Here is a 19,105-nt window from a genome sequence, read left to right on the forward strand (position 1 = left end):
ACTTCCTCACACCCCTCTTCCTTTGCTTCCATGGTATTATGTAACTCCAGTTAATTTCGGTGCTTAAGGTGGGGGTCGGCCCAGAGCACCCGCATTAAACTGAGTTTGCTAAGAGCATCACCAAAGACACTTGGCTGGAAGAGACAGGCCTACAGTGCTTCAGCAGTGACATCTAGTGGTCTATCAGAGCATAACACTGACTGAGATCTTGGCAGAGCAGACAAAGGCGCATCAACATCGGTCAGGAGCGGCTCGCTGGGTGCCACTGGTAAGGTGACCACATATATCGACCTCACCAGGGACACCATGTTCCAGTCCTGCTCCTTCCTTCTAGAAGTAATTGCTGTGATAGTCCAATTGGTTCAGTTGAAACGAACCAAGACTACAACTCCCAGACTTCCACAGGTTGTTAATGAGAAGCTCTGGACGAGATAATGGTATTTGGTGGCAGGGACTCATCTCAAAACCTTAGCCATTAGCCAGGAGTCTTCTGGTGCATTAGCTGATTGCCCGAAGGGAGAAGACACTGGGGCAACAGACATATGATGGCCATAGTGTGGCACTAGGTGGGGTCACAGAGTTCAGCAGCAATGCTTAGCAAGCATTCACTGCAGTTTTTGGAGCAGCAGACCCAGGTTTGTCAGAGACCCAGGAGAACATTCGCAAAGCTACTGCTATGACTAGGTGTGACATACTCTTATGGTGCTCCCAGCTAACTCCTGAAATGCAGGGCAAGTTGAGAATATTGCTGCCTCACTCCTGGAATTCAGAGTAAGGCCCCAGTGTCTGGTGAGGTGGATTTCCTTAGGGAGACAGGTGCAACAGTGACATTGAGGGGCATATTTGTGACTTTTGCGGTGCTGCCCTGCGTCACAGGGTAAGGGTAGGAATGTGCAGTATTTATCCAATTCGGCATATTCCTCTCCTTTTCCCTGCGCTGGTGCCGTTTTGGCAGCCTAGCGCCAACACAGGCCCCCTTGCACCATAGTGTTGTAGGCAGGTTTGATTATGATCCGGATGGATCACCTTCCTGCACAAAAACAATACTGATAGGCTTTTTCCTCTTTCTATGCAGCCGTGGCCAGGGCAGGTAAGAGCGGTGGGCGGGGTGAGGGTGGGGGAGTCGACAGATGACAACAAGGGAAAATAAAATGTTAAAAAAAGATACCCACTTACCTTGCGCCTGCCGCATCACCGGCTCAGCGATGCGGCGATCGCAAGGTAAGTGTTTTTCTTTTTTTTATTCGTCGCCGTCTGTTGACTCACACCCACACCACCCCCCTGCCCTCACCTGCACTGCCTGCAGTCGTTTCTATGTGAGCTGCAGAATGCAGAACAAATAAAAGGTGAAAATGAGGAAAAATAAACATATTTCTCCTTGTTATTCCTCCCCTGGGGAGGAGCATCTTTTGGGTGCATTCCCAGGTTTACCTGATCTTGTAGATCTGGGAGTGCATCAAAATCCATGGATGTTGCATGGGAACACCCATGGAACACCCGAGGAAAAGCCTTCCTGGAGCAGAGTAATGCAACGCAGCGATCTGAGCTGAGTTACATTACTTGAAATTTATGAAGCCACGCAAGGCGGCCTTGCATGACTTCATAAATCTTATTTTTCATGTTTCGCGGTGCAAGAGCGATGCAAAGGGGCTCATAAATATGCCCCCTAGTGTATTGTGAAAAACTGGCAGTGGTCGGGATCCCACAAGTAATATGCACTGTCCTTCTGTGGCCACAGGGGCCACTGTATGATTCATTCTTTTTGTCAGTGACTGTGCAGTTCGGAGTCTGTGCAGTTCGGAGATTGCTGCCCTGTGAATGGGCTATCCTCATGTCTTAGTCTAATGTTGTTTAGCCTTTTTGGAGAAAGAAATGAGGGAACAAGGTAAGCCTATGAGCCGCGGGTACCAAACCCTTAATACAGGCGTCCATCATGCACCAACTTTATGAGCTATGATGGAGGCATGGCCTGAACAGAAGAACCCCTAACCAACCCCCACACTAATGTATTTTTGTTCCTACTCCTATGAGACCCAGATGGACTGAACAGCAACCCCCCGGAGCCTGGAATGGTACAGAGATGCCAGAGAATCGAACAGATTGAGGATCCGGGCAGTGATCCGTCCTAGTCAGTCAGTCATATCATTTGTTACAAAGCACACACCCTCGCACACTCTCCATGTGGCTTCAATGCACACTCTGAGCCGGGCCCATTCTGGAACAAGCACATCTACTTTCCAAATCCCAACACATTCACCTGCCTTCTCCATTAGGTAAAACACCGGACTGCTGCTCCCACAGTCAACGAACCAAAACTACAACTCCCAGACTTCCACAGGTTGGTATAGAGAAGCTCTGGACTGGCTAATGGTGTTTGATGGCATGAAATCCTTTCATAGCCGTAGCCATTAGCCAGGAGTTTTCTGGGGCATTAGCTGCCTGGAGAGAGTAGGCTCTGTGGTAACAGAGTTTGTGGTGGGAACGCAACAGTGGACTCAAAGCAGACTCTTAAGACTTGTTGTGGCTGGTCACGCTGACACCGTGCACCTTTGCACACATCTGTCAGGAAAGACAAATTTGCTTCTACAAATACAAAATCAATGAACACACAAAACCACTCTCCTGGAACAAGTTCAATGATGCAAAACCTCACAATGTCAGTACAGTGGTGCACAGACCCACATCACCGGAATCTCTGGGTAGAGTGTGCACATACAATGGTGAACTAGTCACAATCCCACTGCACTTTTACAAGGAATCAAACTTATATCACACACACACGCACGCATGCATGCACATGCACACACACACACACACTTGCTTCACCAGCATATAAACCTCCATCAAGTCTCATCCTTACAAAGCAGGCTCTATGCTTAAAGGAAATATTTAAGATCATAGCGCAAATGTCTGTCAATCTTTCAGCACTGTAGGGAATGGCCCTTTTGTTTGGAAGCCTATAACCGTTAAAGGCCTCTCAAGGACATCACGCCACCCCATCAAGTGTGAGGATGCATCTACACAAGTGGTTCTTAATTTGTGGTCCCGGGCTGGGACCCATGGTGGTCTGCAATGCCTACTCTGGGGATCCACAACTGCGTACAAAATTAAATATTGATAGATTGATAAAGTGAATTTAAAAAAAGAAGCAAAATTGAAAATGTAAAGATTTTCTGTAAATGTGAAGGAATTTGAAATTGGAGGCAAAAAATTAAGTAAGTATCCTCAGGTAGATTTGTGGGAGCAGTGCAAGTACATCACACAGAATACAGTATTATGGTGAGTGGCCTTAATTGAATTCAAAAAAGCTCAAGCCTTCCCATTCAAATTTAGATTTTTTTTTATTGTGTTGAATGCTTGCTTCTGTATTTTTTTGCATTGTTTTACGGTTTAAATTAGCGGAAATGCCTGACGGCATGTCCCTGGCTTCCATTAAGGACTTAGATGGGGGTCCCTGGATTCCAATAATGATTCACTGGGGGTTTCCAGTTCCGGTAATGATTCATTGGGGGTCCACAGAGTTCAAAAGGTTAAAGAACCACTGATCTACCCTATGACATGCACAACGTTTGCTTGGAACTAGTAAAGTTAAAATAATGGCTAGTGTAGTAAATGGGCTGGGCCCATTTAGTACCCCTAGATTTTTTTCTTTTGTCTATCTGGTTTTTGGACTTTTACTGAGAGTGGGTCTCACTACCTGAGTGTCATTCATGGTGAATTCTGTGGAAATGGATTGGAAGTACTAACCAGCAGTGTCTGTTTTTTAAGGCTGCTAATGCACATGTACAGGCTGAACATGTGAGGATGATATCTATGTCAGCCCAGTATCTGTGCACAGGTACCTGTTGCAGAAGCGACCCTTCAGGGGTTGGTGCTCACATGGTGTAGACCTTATAATGTGAGTGGGCCGGGGCGTGGCTTTGCACCACCTAAGATGGCCACCTAGTGGGAGAGCTCTGCCCGCTGCGACTCAGGACAACCATGGCTTTTGCCGTTTCTTCAAGCTGAAAAGATGAACAATTACTAGCATCGCACACAGAGGAATTATTGGGTATGACAAGGAGCCGTTTGTGATGAGGTACGCCACCTATGTGTGTTCTTTTTCGGTATTGAAGATGCTGCCTCAAGTACGGCGGCCATTTTGAGATTCCTCTCAAGATAAATGGAATGGAGAGGGTTGTGTCATCCTTACTCTGAAACAATAAACTGAAATATTTAGACGAGGAGAACTGTGTTCAGTATTCTATAAACTGGTATAATAATGCCAGCAGATATAACCGGTTTGTGGGATTTATCAGGATTTTCATGCTACAGCCTGCTGCCATTCTAAACACGAAATAAAAATACAAGAGTTGAAATTGCTACTATTAATTAATAACTATAACAGAAGATAAGGAGCCCCTAATGTATCTTGCAAACCTCCAAAATTAACTACTAATACCAGCTAAAGAACGCTTTCAGCATAAGATATTGACTGGATGAGCTGCTGATTTACGCTGGTTTTTGGTTGGTTTCCTGATGTTTTTGTAAAAGAGTATCCTTTTGAAAGTTTTGAGTGGTTCTTAACTTGCCTGGCTTGGTCTGAGTAACAGTTGTGATCTCTTAATTTCTGATACACTGTATGTACTGTATATGGGGAAGCTGCAGAAGCCACAATTTTGTTTTTTCCCCTAAGACACACTCCCCTGCTGGAGTGTGTGCAGTTCCTGTTTCCAAAGCAACATCAGAAGCCCATCTGCTTTCCTCTGGTGAAATGGCAAATTCTGTTACTCCTTGAAGTGCATCTCTTCCGTCTATGGGAAGCAAAATGTTGTCACCCTCTTCTGCATCTAAAAGGTTGAAGTAGGATCCGCCATCACCTGAAAAGTCACTGTCCCCTATTTCCTTGGAAATGTTACTGGAGAAAATGTGTGCATTACGTCCTTTTGTAGAAGAGACTTATAATAGGTTGCAACATTTAGATGACAAGTGGTTATTTATGGAGAATCAGGTGTCTACAATGGAACAACAAATTTTGGACCTAAATGATGAAACTCATAAAATTCAATCTTTGGAGAAGGAGGTATATAAGCTCCAACAATACAGAGAAGATTTGGAAAACAAGAATCACCAGAATAACCTCCGTATTTATGGTTTACGTGAGTCTTTGGAAGGGGATGATCCTGTTTTCTTTTTTTTATCAACATCTTCTACTACACCTAGAGGTGTCATTATCCTTGTTTTGAAATTTACAGACTTACTGGCAGTCCTTTTTGGGGCTAAAGCAATGCGTCAAGTTACTGGGCTAGGTCAAAGGGTCTTCTTGTCTCAAGATGTCTCCAATACCACTGCAGCACGAAGGAAGGAATTCCTTAAACTTTGTGCCCCACTTCAAGCTCTCGGCGCCAGATGTGGTCTTTTTCACCTGTGTACCTTTAAAGTGACCGTCCAAAATAATACCACAACATATGAGGATCTGCCAGAGCTTAAGAAATGTATACAAACGCATAATTTGGTTCCTATGGATACAGATGGTCCATCTGATGGTTGATTTCCTTGTATTTTTGTTTTCTTGTTCTTGTCTGAATTCTCCTGCTTAAACTCCTCAGCTGGTTTGAAATGTTTTGCTTGACTTAATATCTTCTAATTGTATTTTTGTGGTGTGAGGTATGATTTTATTTCATGTCTTATGGAGCTCTTGTTATCTTGTTGCAGATCCGTTTTATATGTTTGTGTTTGTTCAGTCCCTCATCCTAAATGTTTCTTGATCCTGACGTGGCTGATACTGTTCTCCCCGTTGGACGGGTCATCGTCACATGTGTCGTCAGCACCCACCTTTTCCCTCTTTTCCTGACTTCCACAGGTATGTTACTTCAGTCGTCCCACTGGGATATGTACTGTCTCTTTGTTTGGATCTTCTGTCTTCCTTCCTGCCCTTGTCCTTTGCTATCTTTAGCCTCTTTTATTCATTCTTTACTTTTCTTCTTCATTTCATCTCCATTTGTCCTTTCTCCACTTCTTTTGCTCTTCTCTGATTTTCTCTTTTCTAGATTTCTTTTATTTTTTTACTTCATGGTTTCTTGTTTTTCTCTTGTTAGTAATGATGTTGAACTTTAGTTGTTTTAAGGTTCTCAAATGTTTTGCCCCTGATTCACTCCATATAATTCCGGCTAATATCATGGAACATTAAGGGGTGTCTCAAACTGGTTAAATGACATACAATAGTATTGCATTTAGATAAATCTAATCCTGACCTTGGTATTCTACAAGAAACTTATCTTACCCTGAAGCACTGAAATTTAAAAAAAACTGGGTGGGACATGGGTTTGTTTCTCCCTCTGTAACTAAAAAGAATGGGGTTGAGATATTATTTAATAAGCCTCTTAATCTTACTGTGGTTTCACAAGAAAAGGACGATGCTGGTAGTTGGGTTATTATTAATGTCCTGATAGATAACATACCTCTAACTATATTGAATGTTTATGCTCCTACAGAACCTGATCATACATTTTGGCCTTCAATTATCCATCCTATTACCTCCAGTAAGTCCCACACAGCATGACTGCTGAGTTGTCAGAAGCAACGCCCCCTTTCTCCACCACTCTGCGAACTTGCCTCCTGGTGCACTGCTAGCTGGGAGATGAAGTCCCCTTGGCTTTTGACAGTCCTTGCGGGCCAACTACCCCTCCTGTTACCTCCAGTAAGTCCCACACATAGGGATTGCTGAGAGGTTTTCGGTGGCCAAGCCCCCTTTCTTCACCACTGTAGCCCACCCGGGGGCTTTTTTTTAAAAAAAGACTCACAGGAGCCTGTGCAGCTTTTTTTTTTTGCTGCATATCCGGATCCAAAGAAAAAAACTACCTTATCTGGGGTCAGGGTATTCTACCCTGCCCCCTTTTCTTTATGTATTACTTTTTTTATGGGACTCCACTTTAGGCAGAGTCCCAAGATGGCTGCCAACACTTCCTGGTTGAAGTGTTGGCAGCCAATCAAATTTTAGTAGGATCCGCAAGTCCACTGCCAGGACTTGCGTCCCTGAATAACTATATGTTTTAAAGTTAAATAGCTTAAAAACTACTGAACAGATTTACACTAAATCACAAAAGCATGCTTTCAGTACCAACATCTAGCTTTCTGCCAAATTTGGTGTAATTCTGTTCAGCAGTTTGGGCTGTAGTCGTGTTCAAAAAAGGAAAAATACCTATAGACATAGCATGGGGTAAACGTGTTTTGAGAGTCCCTTTTTATCTCTGCCCCCTCTTGACGGATCACCCCGAAACTTGCAACATAGCAGCTGAACCAAAATTGGGAAGTTTTGTGAAGATTTCATGAAGATTTGTCAAGCACCGCCAAAGTTATTGGCAAAACAAAAAAGGATTTTCCTATGGAAGCTTTGGTCCTAACTATAACTACCTACTGGCGACCTTGACCGTAGCTTTTTTGATTGTTGATTTGCATATTCTCTTAAGTTTGCAAAGGTAAAGTTTGTATTGATTGCTGTTTGTTTGAGCCAGGTTTGTTGCAGCCTTCTAATTTGTTGTTTTATTTTTTTTGGTTATGTATTACTTGAAGATGCTGGTTTTCTTTTTCCCTGTTTTGTTTTTTTATAGTGGTATTAGGATATCCAAAGCTTCCTGTAGCCACTCAAAGTTTTTTAACAGAACTTATTGTGTCTAGATCTATGTTGGATGTCAGTTGTGTTTCCAAGTATTCAACATTTTGTTTGTTCCACGGTCGATAGGTGGATGCATGTGAGGCGGTCATGAGTGTGTTGATTTGTGATGTTTTAAGTTGGAAAGCTACCAAATTGTGGCCTGATCATGTGACTGGAGTAATCCTTTGAATGGTACCTAGTTCTGGATTTTCAAAAATGACATATAGAATGTATCCATCAATGTGTGTTGGTTTGTGTATGATCTGATGTAGGTTTAGTGTGACTAGGCCAGTGACAGTTTTTGGATGGGGTACATTAGGCTTGTCAAACCAAATGTTTAGGTCACCATGAATGCATAGGTTGGAGTGTAGTGTTATAAGGTGTGAAACTGTTCTAGAAAGAAACATGCCTGGGAATGTTGCATTGCTAGGTGGTGGCCATTAAAGAAGGAGGAAGTTAAAGGAGGAACTTGGTGTAGGGTTACATCTAGCGATGAGGGCCTCACAACCTGGTATGGAAATGTCAGCTTTGGCGAGATTGTTTGCTTGAATAAAACAGCCAGTCCACCTCCTCTTTTGCCTACAGAATTTTGTGTGATAGTTTGATAGCCTCGAGGAACGGCCTCATGCAACACGGTAGATCGTAGATGTGGTGCTTGTTTTTAGAGAGTGATCGAGCATTTAGTAGTAAGTAGTTTCGACATTATATTTTGGTGGTGGTGTGACTGTTTTATAGAAGAGTGAGAAGTATATTTTGAACTTGTAGCAGGTGTGTCATTAATGCTTGTATTAACTGTGTATTGGTAGCAAGATTGTTGTTTTTCTATATAGTATTCATCATCCAGCAGGCTTAGAATGTATTTTGTTGGGTCTCCGTGTGCAGGCGGTGGAGATGGTGGTTGAGAGTGAAATGGTGAGCTGTGTTGTTTTTTGTAGAGTAGTCTTGTGTAATAGACATGGAGATGCGAAGTTGTGAAGAGTGGCATGTTGTTCATTTTGTTTGTGTCTGTTGCAGTGGTAGATGTATGGGTTAGGGGCGGTGGTAGAGCATGTGGGTCATGTTTTAAGGCTCTAAATTGTGCAATGGATGAGAGTTGCTGTGTTGGCGTATTTGTAGCAGGTGTTGGTGAAGATAGAAAATTTGGGAATAAATATGGGTTTGGATGTGTATTATTTGTGTAGTCATGAGGGAGGGAGTGGGTGTATGTTTCTAATTTGTGACAGAACCCATTAGGAAATTGTGTGTGTGTGAGATTTTGATTTGCTGGTTTGTGTGTTATGTTTTGTTTTTGTGGAGAAGTGAGGGTAGATTTTGATGAAGTGATTTTCTGAGAAGGATGTGTAAATAAAGTACTGTTGGTGAGTAGAAGCTAAATGGTAAAGGGGTGGCAATGTTTTTTTATAAAAGAGTGTACATGGTGTGTTTGAGGGGATGGGCAAGAGTTACGAGTGTTTGTGTTAGATTTGATCACTGGAAGAGGTAATATGAGTGTTGGAGTAGAGTGTAGGGATTGTCTGGTTGTGTCTGGTTGTGTGTTTTTTATAAAAAAGAGGAGGTGGTGCTGGTGGATGATATGGTGGAAGGCTGGGTATAGGTTTGGTGGTGACAGAAAGGGGTCTGCTAGGAGCAAGTAGAGGGTAGAGCTAGTGTTTTGTATGAACAGGGAGTGTGTGTCTGGATGGATTAAAGTTATCTATAAAGTGGCTTTATGTTGTGTTGGTGGTGTGTGGATTTGTTAGTGGTATAGGACAGAGTGGTGTTTTGTGGGAGAGTGAAGGTTCCATTGTGTGGTATTTGGGTTAGAAGGGTGTATAGGTGTGGATTGTCAGGTTTTGTAGTGGTTGTCGAGAGTGTTACTATGTTTGAGGGTATTGATGAATTAAGGCGGTTGCTGGTAAATGTTGGTAGATGATGTCTTACTCTTTTAATTGCTCTATCACTAACACTATTTAAACATATATAAATATTGATTCAATGTGATTTTAACATCAAAAATATGTAGGAACAGCTTAGCATGTTTCAGACACACGCTCAGACACAAAATGACTTGTATGAAAAGCAGACACAACGAGGTCCAGGGAGATGTGAGTTCCACAAACAATCTTCTCCCTAAAAAACTGTAAACAACTTGGCAACATACAGGCCACGAAATTCACCAATTCATACCAAATGTACGAGAATAAATGAAGGATCCTTTCCCATGGAAGCATCCTAGCTCAATTTTAAGTATGGGCTTAACCGGAGGCCCCACTTGAAAAGGTTAAGCTCCTGAAGAGAAGCTGGATGCTTATGAAAGTAATTAGGTCTTACCTGAGAAAGCTCATGTGGTGTAAAAAATAATAATAAGGGCTAACGACCCACCTTTACTTACCATTGGCTGGCCTCATTGTGACTCATTTTCATGTTTCTCATTGCTGAGTGTGTAGGGGCTTCAGTTTGTCTTCATGGGTTTGTCCCTTCCCTGGAGCATGGACCAAGTACTGATTGAACTCCCTCATTAGGGTTCTAATGTGCTGCTTGCACTGGGATAGTAGTACTTTTTTTGTTTCTTTCAAGACAACTTGATTACGCGTTGAGAGATTTGTTGCGTATAAATTACTTTATATACTAAAGCTATTTTTGCAAAGGTGCAAACAAGAAATAAATCACTTTACAATATAAAGTAATTTTCTTGCCACAATTTAATCTCAGAGCCGTGTGTGTGGAAATATAAAACTTTCGAAAATATCCTGTGTTTGAAGATGAATAAAGCATCCTCTAAATAACAAAACAGGTAACCCACACACATACATTGTTGCTGTCTGTTCTATCAGCATACTACCTTCCTTTAAGACTAACCCAGACAGTATGTGTTTTTAGGAAATAATATTTGCAGTTGTATCACATTTACTTATTTGTTCGTTACCCGTTTTATAATTTAGAGGACGTTTTATTCATCATTAAACACAGAGTGTTATCAAAAAGCTTATGTTTCACCCATACCTCCCTTTATCTCTACCCAACTGCAAACCCTAAAGTCACCCTTACCTCTCTTTACCCACCCGGAACCCTGAAATCACCCTTACCTCCCTTTACATCTATCTATCCCTGAACTCTAAAATCACCATTCGCTCCCTTTACCACGTCCCACCCCAGAACCCTAAAATCACCCACCACTTTACCTCTACACACTCCTGAACCCTAAAATCACACTTACCTCCCTTCACTTCTACCCATCCTGAACCCTAAAATCACCCTTACCTACCTTTACCTCTACCAACCCTGAACACTAAAGTCACCCTTATTCCTGTTACCTCTACCCACACTGAACCTTAAAATCACCCTTACTCCCATTTACCCCTGCCCGTCCCTGAGCCCTAAAATCCTCCCTATACCACTATCCATTCCTAAACCCTAATGTCACCCTTACCTCCCTCAGATTCACAATGCTGGTGTACGAGTCAACCAACCTGTTCTGTGCACATTTAGTGCAAATAGTCTTACAGTCAGTCTATAACAACATAACCCTCTTGAAGTACAATAGTGTAAGGATTCAATTTCAACATATGTTACCAGATTTGCAGAGTTCACTAACACAAAGATTCACAGGCCACACAATGACATGCACGCCTTTTTCACCCCTGTACAGACAAAACCTCGACTCTACCATTCGCGCCCAAACTTCAACCATTCACATTCCCAGGAGTCAGCAGCAGGTTGGGGATCCCCACAAGGGTGCCATGGCACACACACAAAAGTCTGCCATCGTCAACTGGAAGACGTTCAGCTTACCACGGCCAATATACAAAGGGGCAGATTTATGTTCCCTGGCGCATCCCTGCAAATCAGCATAGATGCGCCAGGGAAGATGCGTCACGCAAGTTTACCCTTGCGCCACAATAGATGCGCCACATTTACAATGCAGCGCATCGTGGCGCAAGGATAAACAGATGCGTGACGCATCTGATGGCGGAAGGGTGGCGCATTGCTGGAGTTGCATCGCAAGCGCGACGCAGCTCCAGCAAGGCTCAGGGGTGCCCTATCGGGACAATGCTGCGTCAATCCTTACGCCTGCTTCAAGCAGGCGCAGGGATTTGACGCAGCATGACCGGAAAAGTGACTGAGTGAAATCTTGTAGATTTCACTCAGCCACTTTTCGGAGGCGTTCCTGCGCCGGAACGCCCCCCCCCCCCTGTGAAGGTACGCCCACATGTGGCGCAAGCTTTACAACGTGGCGCATCTCCCTAGATGCGTCACGTTGTAAATCTGCCGCAGCATGGCGCTGGCTTTGCGCCGCCGCTGCGTCACAAAAGTGACGCAACGGCGGCGCAAAAGTGACGCACAGGGCCTCTAAATCTGCCCCTAAGGGTTCAACTGTCAAACACTGGCAACCAGATATACAAACACACATTGCTTCTAACACAGTCAGGTGCATTGAACAGCTTCGTATCCATGGGTGTTCAACGTTGGTCCATGTGGGCCGGATTCATGGCATATATTTTCAGAGTAATATATATTTGTTCGTAAATATGTCTTCTGGAAATCGTCATGGCTGCCGTCCTCATAGACCTGCAACAAATTCGATAAAGCTAGAACCGAATTAATCCAGCAGGCTTTTGGTGCCACCTAGTGGCGCTGCGGAGTTATTGAGAATATGCAGAAAATGGGGGCATGTAAAGTATGCGCCTTTGGATGCGAACTTCAATTTTCTCTTTAGAACTGGAAATCCCAGCACCATTCTTAACCAACAGTGGACAGACATCACATGGGATAAGTGCACTTGAGTAAATCGTGGAGAACACTATTTGCTCGCGGACGTATCTAGGAAGCTTCAAGTTGAGATAGATTTGCTGCAGCCATTTGTGAACATAAATTAAAAACACGCACCGCACACCTTCGCTTACACACCCACACACGCGTTTTGAACCATTTAGTATGCCCTGGATCCTCATCGACACTCTGGCAATACCCCCATCCCTTCAAAAGCGCAGTGCCACAGGTAAACAGTGACCACAGAAACACAACACGGACTACTACTACGGGGGAACTGGGATACTACGGAGGCCGAGATGGGACACACAGGGGCAGACAGACGTGGACGGCCGGCCGCCGCACACGCCTCGCCGGTTACAAACCTAAGTAGCTATTCTGTATCACATCTCCCGGAGCACCTCTCCCACTGTCGGGGGGCGCCAGACTCCTATACACCATCTGGTCGGGGTCTGAGCTATTAAAGTTTGTCACAAACAACAGTCCTGCGGATCCGAGAACGGGAAGGAACAGACAGAGAGAAAAAGGCAGAGTTAGAAAAGATTGAAAAAAGTGGCCTTGTGGCTGGGGAGAGGTCCGCAGGACGAGGAGGCAGTGAATAAATGAAGGGGTGCCCGAACTGTGCTTCAGTGTGCCCAAAAGAAAGACTTTTGAACCCGCCTCACCCCCATCCATGATCCAAAAGACAGCAATGACCATTGTGACTTGTGCTTTCGAGACTCTGGTTGAGGACTGTTAGTAAATTAAAATCTCCAATCACGTCATCGGTCTGCCAATTAAAATGGTTTCAATTTTGCTGCTGATTTGAGATCACTGTCGAACTATGTTGTGATCACCTTTATCCAAAATGAGGGAAAATTAAGGAGAAGGCACAGGGTCGCTTTTCAGAAGCTGCCCTCTTGGCGGCTCATTCTTGCGCGGTGACCTGCCGCAATGACTGTGGAAAACGACCGTTCTGTCGCCTGATAATTAGTGCCAGCGCAGGGTGGTCTGACAGTGAGACATGCGCCATCAATAAAACGGGAAGTGTTTGTGCATTCGCCACGCCAGTTACGTCATCGTTTGCTCAACACCCTGGGCCGGCGCTCTGGTTAATTCTAGCCAGGTTAAAAGCCTAAAAGCAGCACGTTTCAAAAGGGGAAAATGGGAAAATGGAAAACCTAGGGAGTGGATACCGCTGTATGTTTTTATGAAACCATGGTCCTGAAAACACAAGCCACACCCTCTTTGCCAATGCCTGCTGGGGGTCACTAACGATATATCCCTGTTAAGTTTGCCTCACGTCTTCTGTGCCAGTCTAGGTGGCACCATTCAGCTAGCCCCTGGCTGCCCCTTCATGGCACCGCCTCCTCCTGGCCTGCAGCTTCCCTGCCCCGCGCCACGTAGCCGTGTCACCCTACCCAAGTAGCTGTTCAAAGGGAGTGGGATGAGCCGGGAGTCGCGAGACTTCTCTCCCCCCACCTCGTACGGCCCATCGTCATAGTGGCCCAGCTCCAGGGAGGTCAGGTTGAACAGCTCCACGCGCAGCTCACCTAGAAACCAAACACTCAGGTTAATAATATGGCGGTCTGGGGCGAGGTGGGGCGCACTCGCTGCCGCACGACAGGTGCAGCGAGCTGCTGTGGCTTATGATAACACCCTGTCACCCAGCATGAGGCGAGACTTTCCTTTACTGGAGCACGCCAGTGGTCGAGCGACCGCCTCACCTGCAGGTAGAGTCATGGCTGGCATCCATGGGTTTGGCCAGCACGCTGCCATCCCTTGTGAGAGTAAACCGGGCATCGCTCTGGCGTGTGGTGCGACTAGGATACATACACACTCCTCTTCATGGGAAGCTTGTCTATAGTTTATCCACAGCGGGGTGCTTAATAGCGCCTGTCTACGATTTCAACTCGCTGGGTTCGCCGGAGGTCCACTCCAAGCCTCCCCTTCTTTCTGGTGCCACGTCAGGGCTGCTCACATCTTCTCCTCCATGTGGTTGTACGCACGGTCACTGCAAGGGTTACCTGGACACCAGAGCAACATCCGGCATGTGTGCGTCTTTACTTTCATGTGGCTCCACAGACGGCGACTACAAGGGGCCTCTTCTATCCGTTGACACGTCAGGCCCGTCCACATCCTCATCATCCCCATGTCACTCCACAGAGGTTCACTCTGCAGCTACACTTATCCCGGGCGCACGTTAGATCTATTGCATCTTCTCCTCCGTGTTCCACAGAGGTCCCCTCCACGGGCCCTCCATCTCCAGTGCCACAGAGTGCCTCCTCGGATATTTCGTGGATCTGGTGTCCTTGATCCCACAGAGGGCTTCGGCACACTTCTCCCCTGTCGCGAGACCCTCTTCACAATTCCACTCCTCTCTGGTCTCGTTGGCCGCGGGTTTCCTTCTCTGTGGCACCACTGATACCTGTCAGAGGCGTTTCCATGTTCAAGTCACACTGAATGCTGGACTACTTGCTTCATCGGTCCCTGGTTCCAGGAGGGCGTCTCTGTGCCTTCTCGCCCTGGGGTATCAGGGGACCACCGTACCTCAGGGCACCAGCGATTCTTCTCCTCTCGCTGCCACTGAGGTCCTCCCATGGTCAGTCCTCGCTCTGTGACGTCACAGATTCTGTGATGTCACAGAGGGGCAGGTGGACCTCTCTCCGGCCCGGTCTAGACAGTCTCCGTCCTGCCGCCATCGAAGTGTGCGCATGCCTTGTCTGTGTCGTCAGAGGCCGTGCTCAGCGCCCCTCTGTGTGTGCACGTGGGATCTGTACATGTGTGCTTCTCTCCTTGGATCTAAAATGCAGGCCGTGTCACCTGTTTAATTCTGGACTGTCTGGTTCTACGGAGGTCACATCCAATGTTTCTCCTTAATGTGGTTCTGGAGGGGAGGAGTGGTGGGCCGGTCCACGCGCTCCTATTTCTCAATGACAGAGACAGCGACTTACTCTTCTACTGCTGATCAGAGCCACATCGGATGCCACTCCTCCCACCATCCACCCTCCCACCAATAACGCGTTATCCTCCCTCCCATCACCCTTCTCTTTGGCTGTCCTGTATTTTGTTCTGGACACCCTCTCTTTCCCTTTCTTCCCACTTTCTCTCGCTCTATCTTCATTCACACCCTCTCGCTGTGCTCCATGTCACTTTGATCCACCTCATCCCAGCCCCTATGCCAATCTTTTTTGTCACCCTCTTCCCTATTCCATACACACCTGTACAGCTTACTCCTCATCTCACGAATGCCCTCCTCCCTCACCGCTTTCCATGCTACAGACTAGCTTACCCTCTCCTTTTCTGCCCTTCAGCTAGCATCCAATTGACATCCATGTTCCTTCCATTCTCCCCCCTCTGGTCTCGACTCACCTTTCCAGTGGTAGGTGCCTGGTGCCCCCAGCATGATGTAGTGGTTGTCAGAGGTGAATCCTACAGATGTCCCCTGCTGGCAGAAGCCAAATTGGTCGTGGCCTGTAGTGCGGCCTTCACAGAACTTCCACTCGCCGCCATCTTGCTCGTCGCTGATAGTCAAGTCCTCACTCAGGACGTAGCAGCGGCCAATCACATCCCGGGTCTCTGATGGCTGCGTGAGCCGCTGGCGAGCCTCGTAGAGGTGGGCACAGGCCTGGAGTACAGAAAGAGGGTGAACGAGGGCTCCACTTCACATACATCTAACACACACAGCAAAGGGACACATTCGGACATGGACACGAGGGTACAAACTCAAACACCCAGAAATGGGGACACAAAGCACTCAACTACAGACGCACTTTGACACAGGTACACAATGACATGCTTAGACATTGAGGGCCCGATTCACAGAACAAACTTAAGACAAAATCCTAAACTTACTACCATTTTCGTATTCATAGAAGGCACTTACTCATTTTGGTATTCACAGAAGACACTTACTCACTTCGGTATTCACAGAAGTTAGGAGTCCTAACTTTAGGACTCCTAAATGCCTTCTGTGAATACCAAAAGTCTTAAAATTAGGATTTTTCTCAATTTAGGAGTCCTAAAGTTAGGACTCCTAACTTTACTACTACTAAACTGAGAAAAATCCTAATTTTAAGGCTTTCGGTATTCACAGAAGGCATTTAGGAGTCCTAAAGTTAGGAGTCCTAACTATACTACTACTAAACTGAGAAAAATCCTAATTTTAAGGCTTACGGTATTCACAGAAGGCATTTAGGAGTCCTAAAGTTAGGAGTCCTAACTTTACTACTACTAAATTGAGAAAAATCCTAATTTTAAGACTTTCGGTATTCACAGAAGGCATTTAGGAGTCCTAAAGTTAGGAGTCCTAACTATACTACTACTAAACTGGGAAAAATCCTAATTTTAAGACTTTCGGTATTCACAGAAGGCATTTAGGAGTCCTAAAGTTAGGACTCCTAACTTCTGTGAATACCGAAATGAGTAAGTGCCTTCTGTGAATATCAAAATGAGTAAGTGCCTTCTGTGAATACCAAAATGGTAGTAAGTTTAGGATTTTGTCTTAAGTTAGTTCTGTGTATCGGGCCCTGAAAGTGATAGAAAGAGAGGGAGAGAGAGAGACACTCAACAGACCGGGCATAGAAATATGCATCAACACTCACAAAAGCATAAAGACCCACCTGGACAATCACACAAAAAGGCATGCTTAGACCCGGGTAAACAGATGAACACACTCAAAACACATGACGGCGGTACACATATTGTGAAACCTAATCTTTTTGGCTTCTTTTACTAAACTCTGTTTGTACTTTTTTAAGGTATTTTTTTTTAGTAAGGATAGCTGAGATATGAAAATAAAGTGCAGCTGGGTTAAGAAAAACAGTTCAGCATTTCACTGGTACTTCCTAAAAATGAAAAACGATTGTGCAATCAAAGTGGCATTTTAGACATTTTGATAAGTCAGCTGTACTATGCGCATACATTATGCAAGCTGAAAAAAAGTTACTTCTCAGATGTAAGCTGCAGGAAAAGTTTCTCCCCACTTACATCTGAAGAACGCTGGAACACGGGCACAGACCAGTATATGTGGTTGTAAAGATCTAGGACACTGTTTAAAAATCAAATAAAAAATCAAAGCCATGTTTGGAATTAAATTGGCAGATTTAATACTTGTTGAATCAGTTATAAGGGTGCATTTAAACCGTGAACATCTTCTTAGTGTTTATAAAAATTGAAATGGAAAATGTTTCCATTCCACTTCAAATAGAAACCAAGGCTTAGAGTCCATATTTTGTGCATGTGAAGGCAGCAAGGCACAATTTCAAGGGGCAACATTCTTGTTTAACACCCATTTTTGCTAATGTTTGTTAAAAATAGACATTTACTAAAAGTTTGCAGCCTGTAGTTCAATATGTATAACCTTTGTATTCTGTTCATCTACATTTCTAACAACGCTTTTGTAAGATTGCCTTTTGTAAAACTCAGCTGAAGAGCACAAACAGATAATCCCTTTCCTTTGGCTCACCTCTCTGTGGCTCAGGCATTATTCACACCTCTCCCCCCTGAGCCCTGTGGCCAGTTGCTCACTCTTAAAGTATTCTACTCTAACAAATTAGGCTTTCACGGCTCAGGAGACCACTTCTTGGCATGGGCTGCAGTAAAATTTGCCTAGAAAGGGCGGGATTAGTCTCTGATCTTTTGAAGGCAGGAGTGGGATGGTTAGGAAAAGTTTGGGCAGAGCTAGACAAAAGAGGGAAAGCTTACAGCAGCCATCTTTGCGGGTTGTAGCACAAAATACTCCAGGATAGATGTTTCAATACGGGAACATTTTTAAGACAGGGATTGGTCCACTCTGTAGTAAAACATAGGCGTGAAGCATACATCACATTCACTTACTTAAGGATTGTTGCCATCATCTATGCATGGCTATTGCCATCATCTGTGCATGGCTATGTTAACCCTTTAAAAGCTGTTGCTGACCAGAACAGAAGAGAAGATTCATGTTAGAAGATCCTCGCCTGGTAAGGAATTGTGAAGGCGCAGCCACCAGCTTTACCTTGAGTCTCGTACTTAGACCAGACACAGGCAAAGTAAGACATCGTATTGTCGATCAACAGGTATGAAGAGGTCCAGGTCCTGGCAGTAGAGCCCTCTTTCTGTTGGAGGGTGCGGAAGGTCCTGGAGAGACAGGAAGCTGTGCCTGCTTGGACGAGAACCAGAAGACCAGAAGTGGCTGGTCGCTTCCTCCAGATAGTCCATGTGAACGTTCTCAGTATCTAAAGAGTACAGAAATCCCTGCATATGGAGGGAGTAAAACTGCTGCAAAGAAAGCCCCTAAACCAGTTGCAACTGGATATTTCACAGTGGAAATCAAGTTATGGGAGGGTCCCTTCAGCTGTAAACTGTGGACCAGCGTCTGAAAAGTCAATCCTGAAGATCTGGAGAAGCCTTTTTTCATCAGCTACCTTTTAAACAAAAGTTAGTGCTGTGAAGTGCAAAGGTAAAATCACCTATGAAACTATTATTCTTTAAACCAATTCCCCGGGAGAAAGGAAGTGCATCGCTTTACTTCAATACAAAAAAATAATGAACTGCCTGCTAAGCTTTATTAGGTCGCCACCAAATGAATTTGTGTGTTATAATGTATTTACATTTTTAAAATCTTTTCTGAAGCTGTTTTAAATATTCAATGTATTTGTACTCTTGGTTTTACGGCTTGATTCCGTTAATTTTATTTGATTTTATATTGTAGATCCCTGTTGGGGTCTTAATCAATAAAAGGTTTTGACTTGACTTGAATGA

The 19,105-nt window shown here is 44.7% G+C and overlaps 1 protein-coding gene across 4 annotated transcripts in view; it reads right to left on the minus strand.

The window, feature by feature from the left end:
- Window positions 1-19,105, minus strand: part of ITGA7 (integrin subunit alpha 7) — a 271,460-nt gene that overhangs the window by 123,021 nt on the left and 129,334 nt on the right. For 2 of the 4 annotated variants that reach the window (XM_085600990.1, XM_085600988.1), the window contains exons 4-5: window positions 15,734-15,989; window positions 12,748-12,867 (exon numbers count right to left, since the gene is read on the minus strand). In XM_085600990.1, coding sequence (XP_085457116.1) covers window positions 12,748-12,867; window positions 15,734-15,989 — 376 coding nt within the window. Of the gene's footprint in view, window positions 1-12,747; window positions 12,868-13,782; window positions 13,915-15,733; window positions 15,990-19,105 lie in introns of all 4 variants that reach the window. The other 2 variants (XM_085600987.1, XM_085600989.1) reach the window with 1 other exon arrangement.

Source organism: Triturus cristatus, chromosome 4_2 (assembly GCF_964204655.1).
Source record: "Triturus cristatus chromosome 4_2, aTriCri1.1, whole genome shotgun sequence".
NCBI classification, from domain to species: Eukaryota; Metazoa; Chordata; class Amphibia; order Caudata; family Salamandridae; genus Triturus; species Triturus cristatus.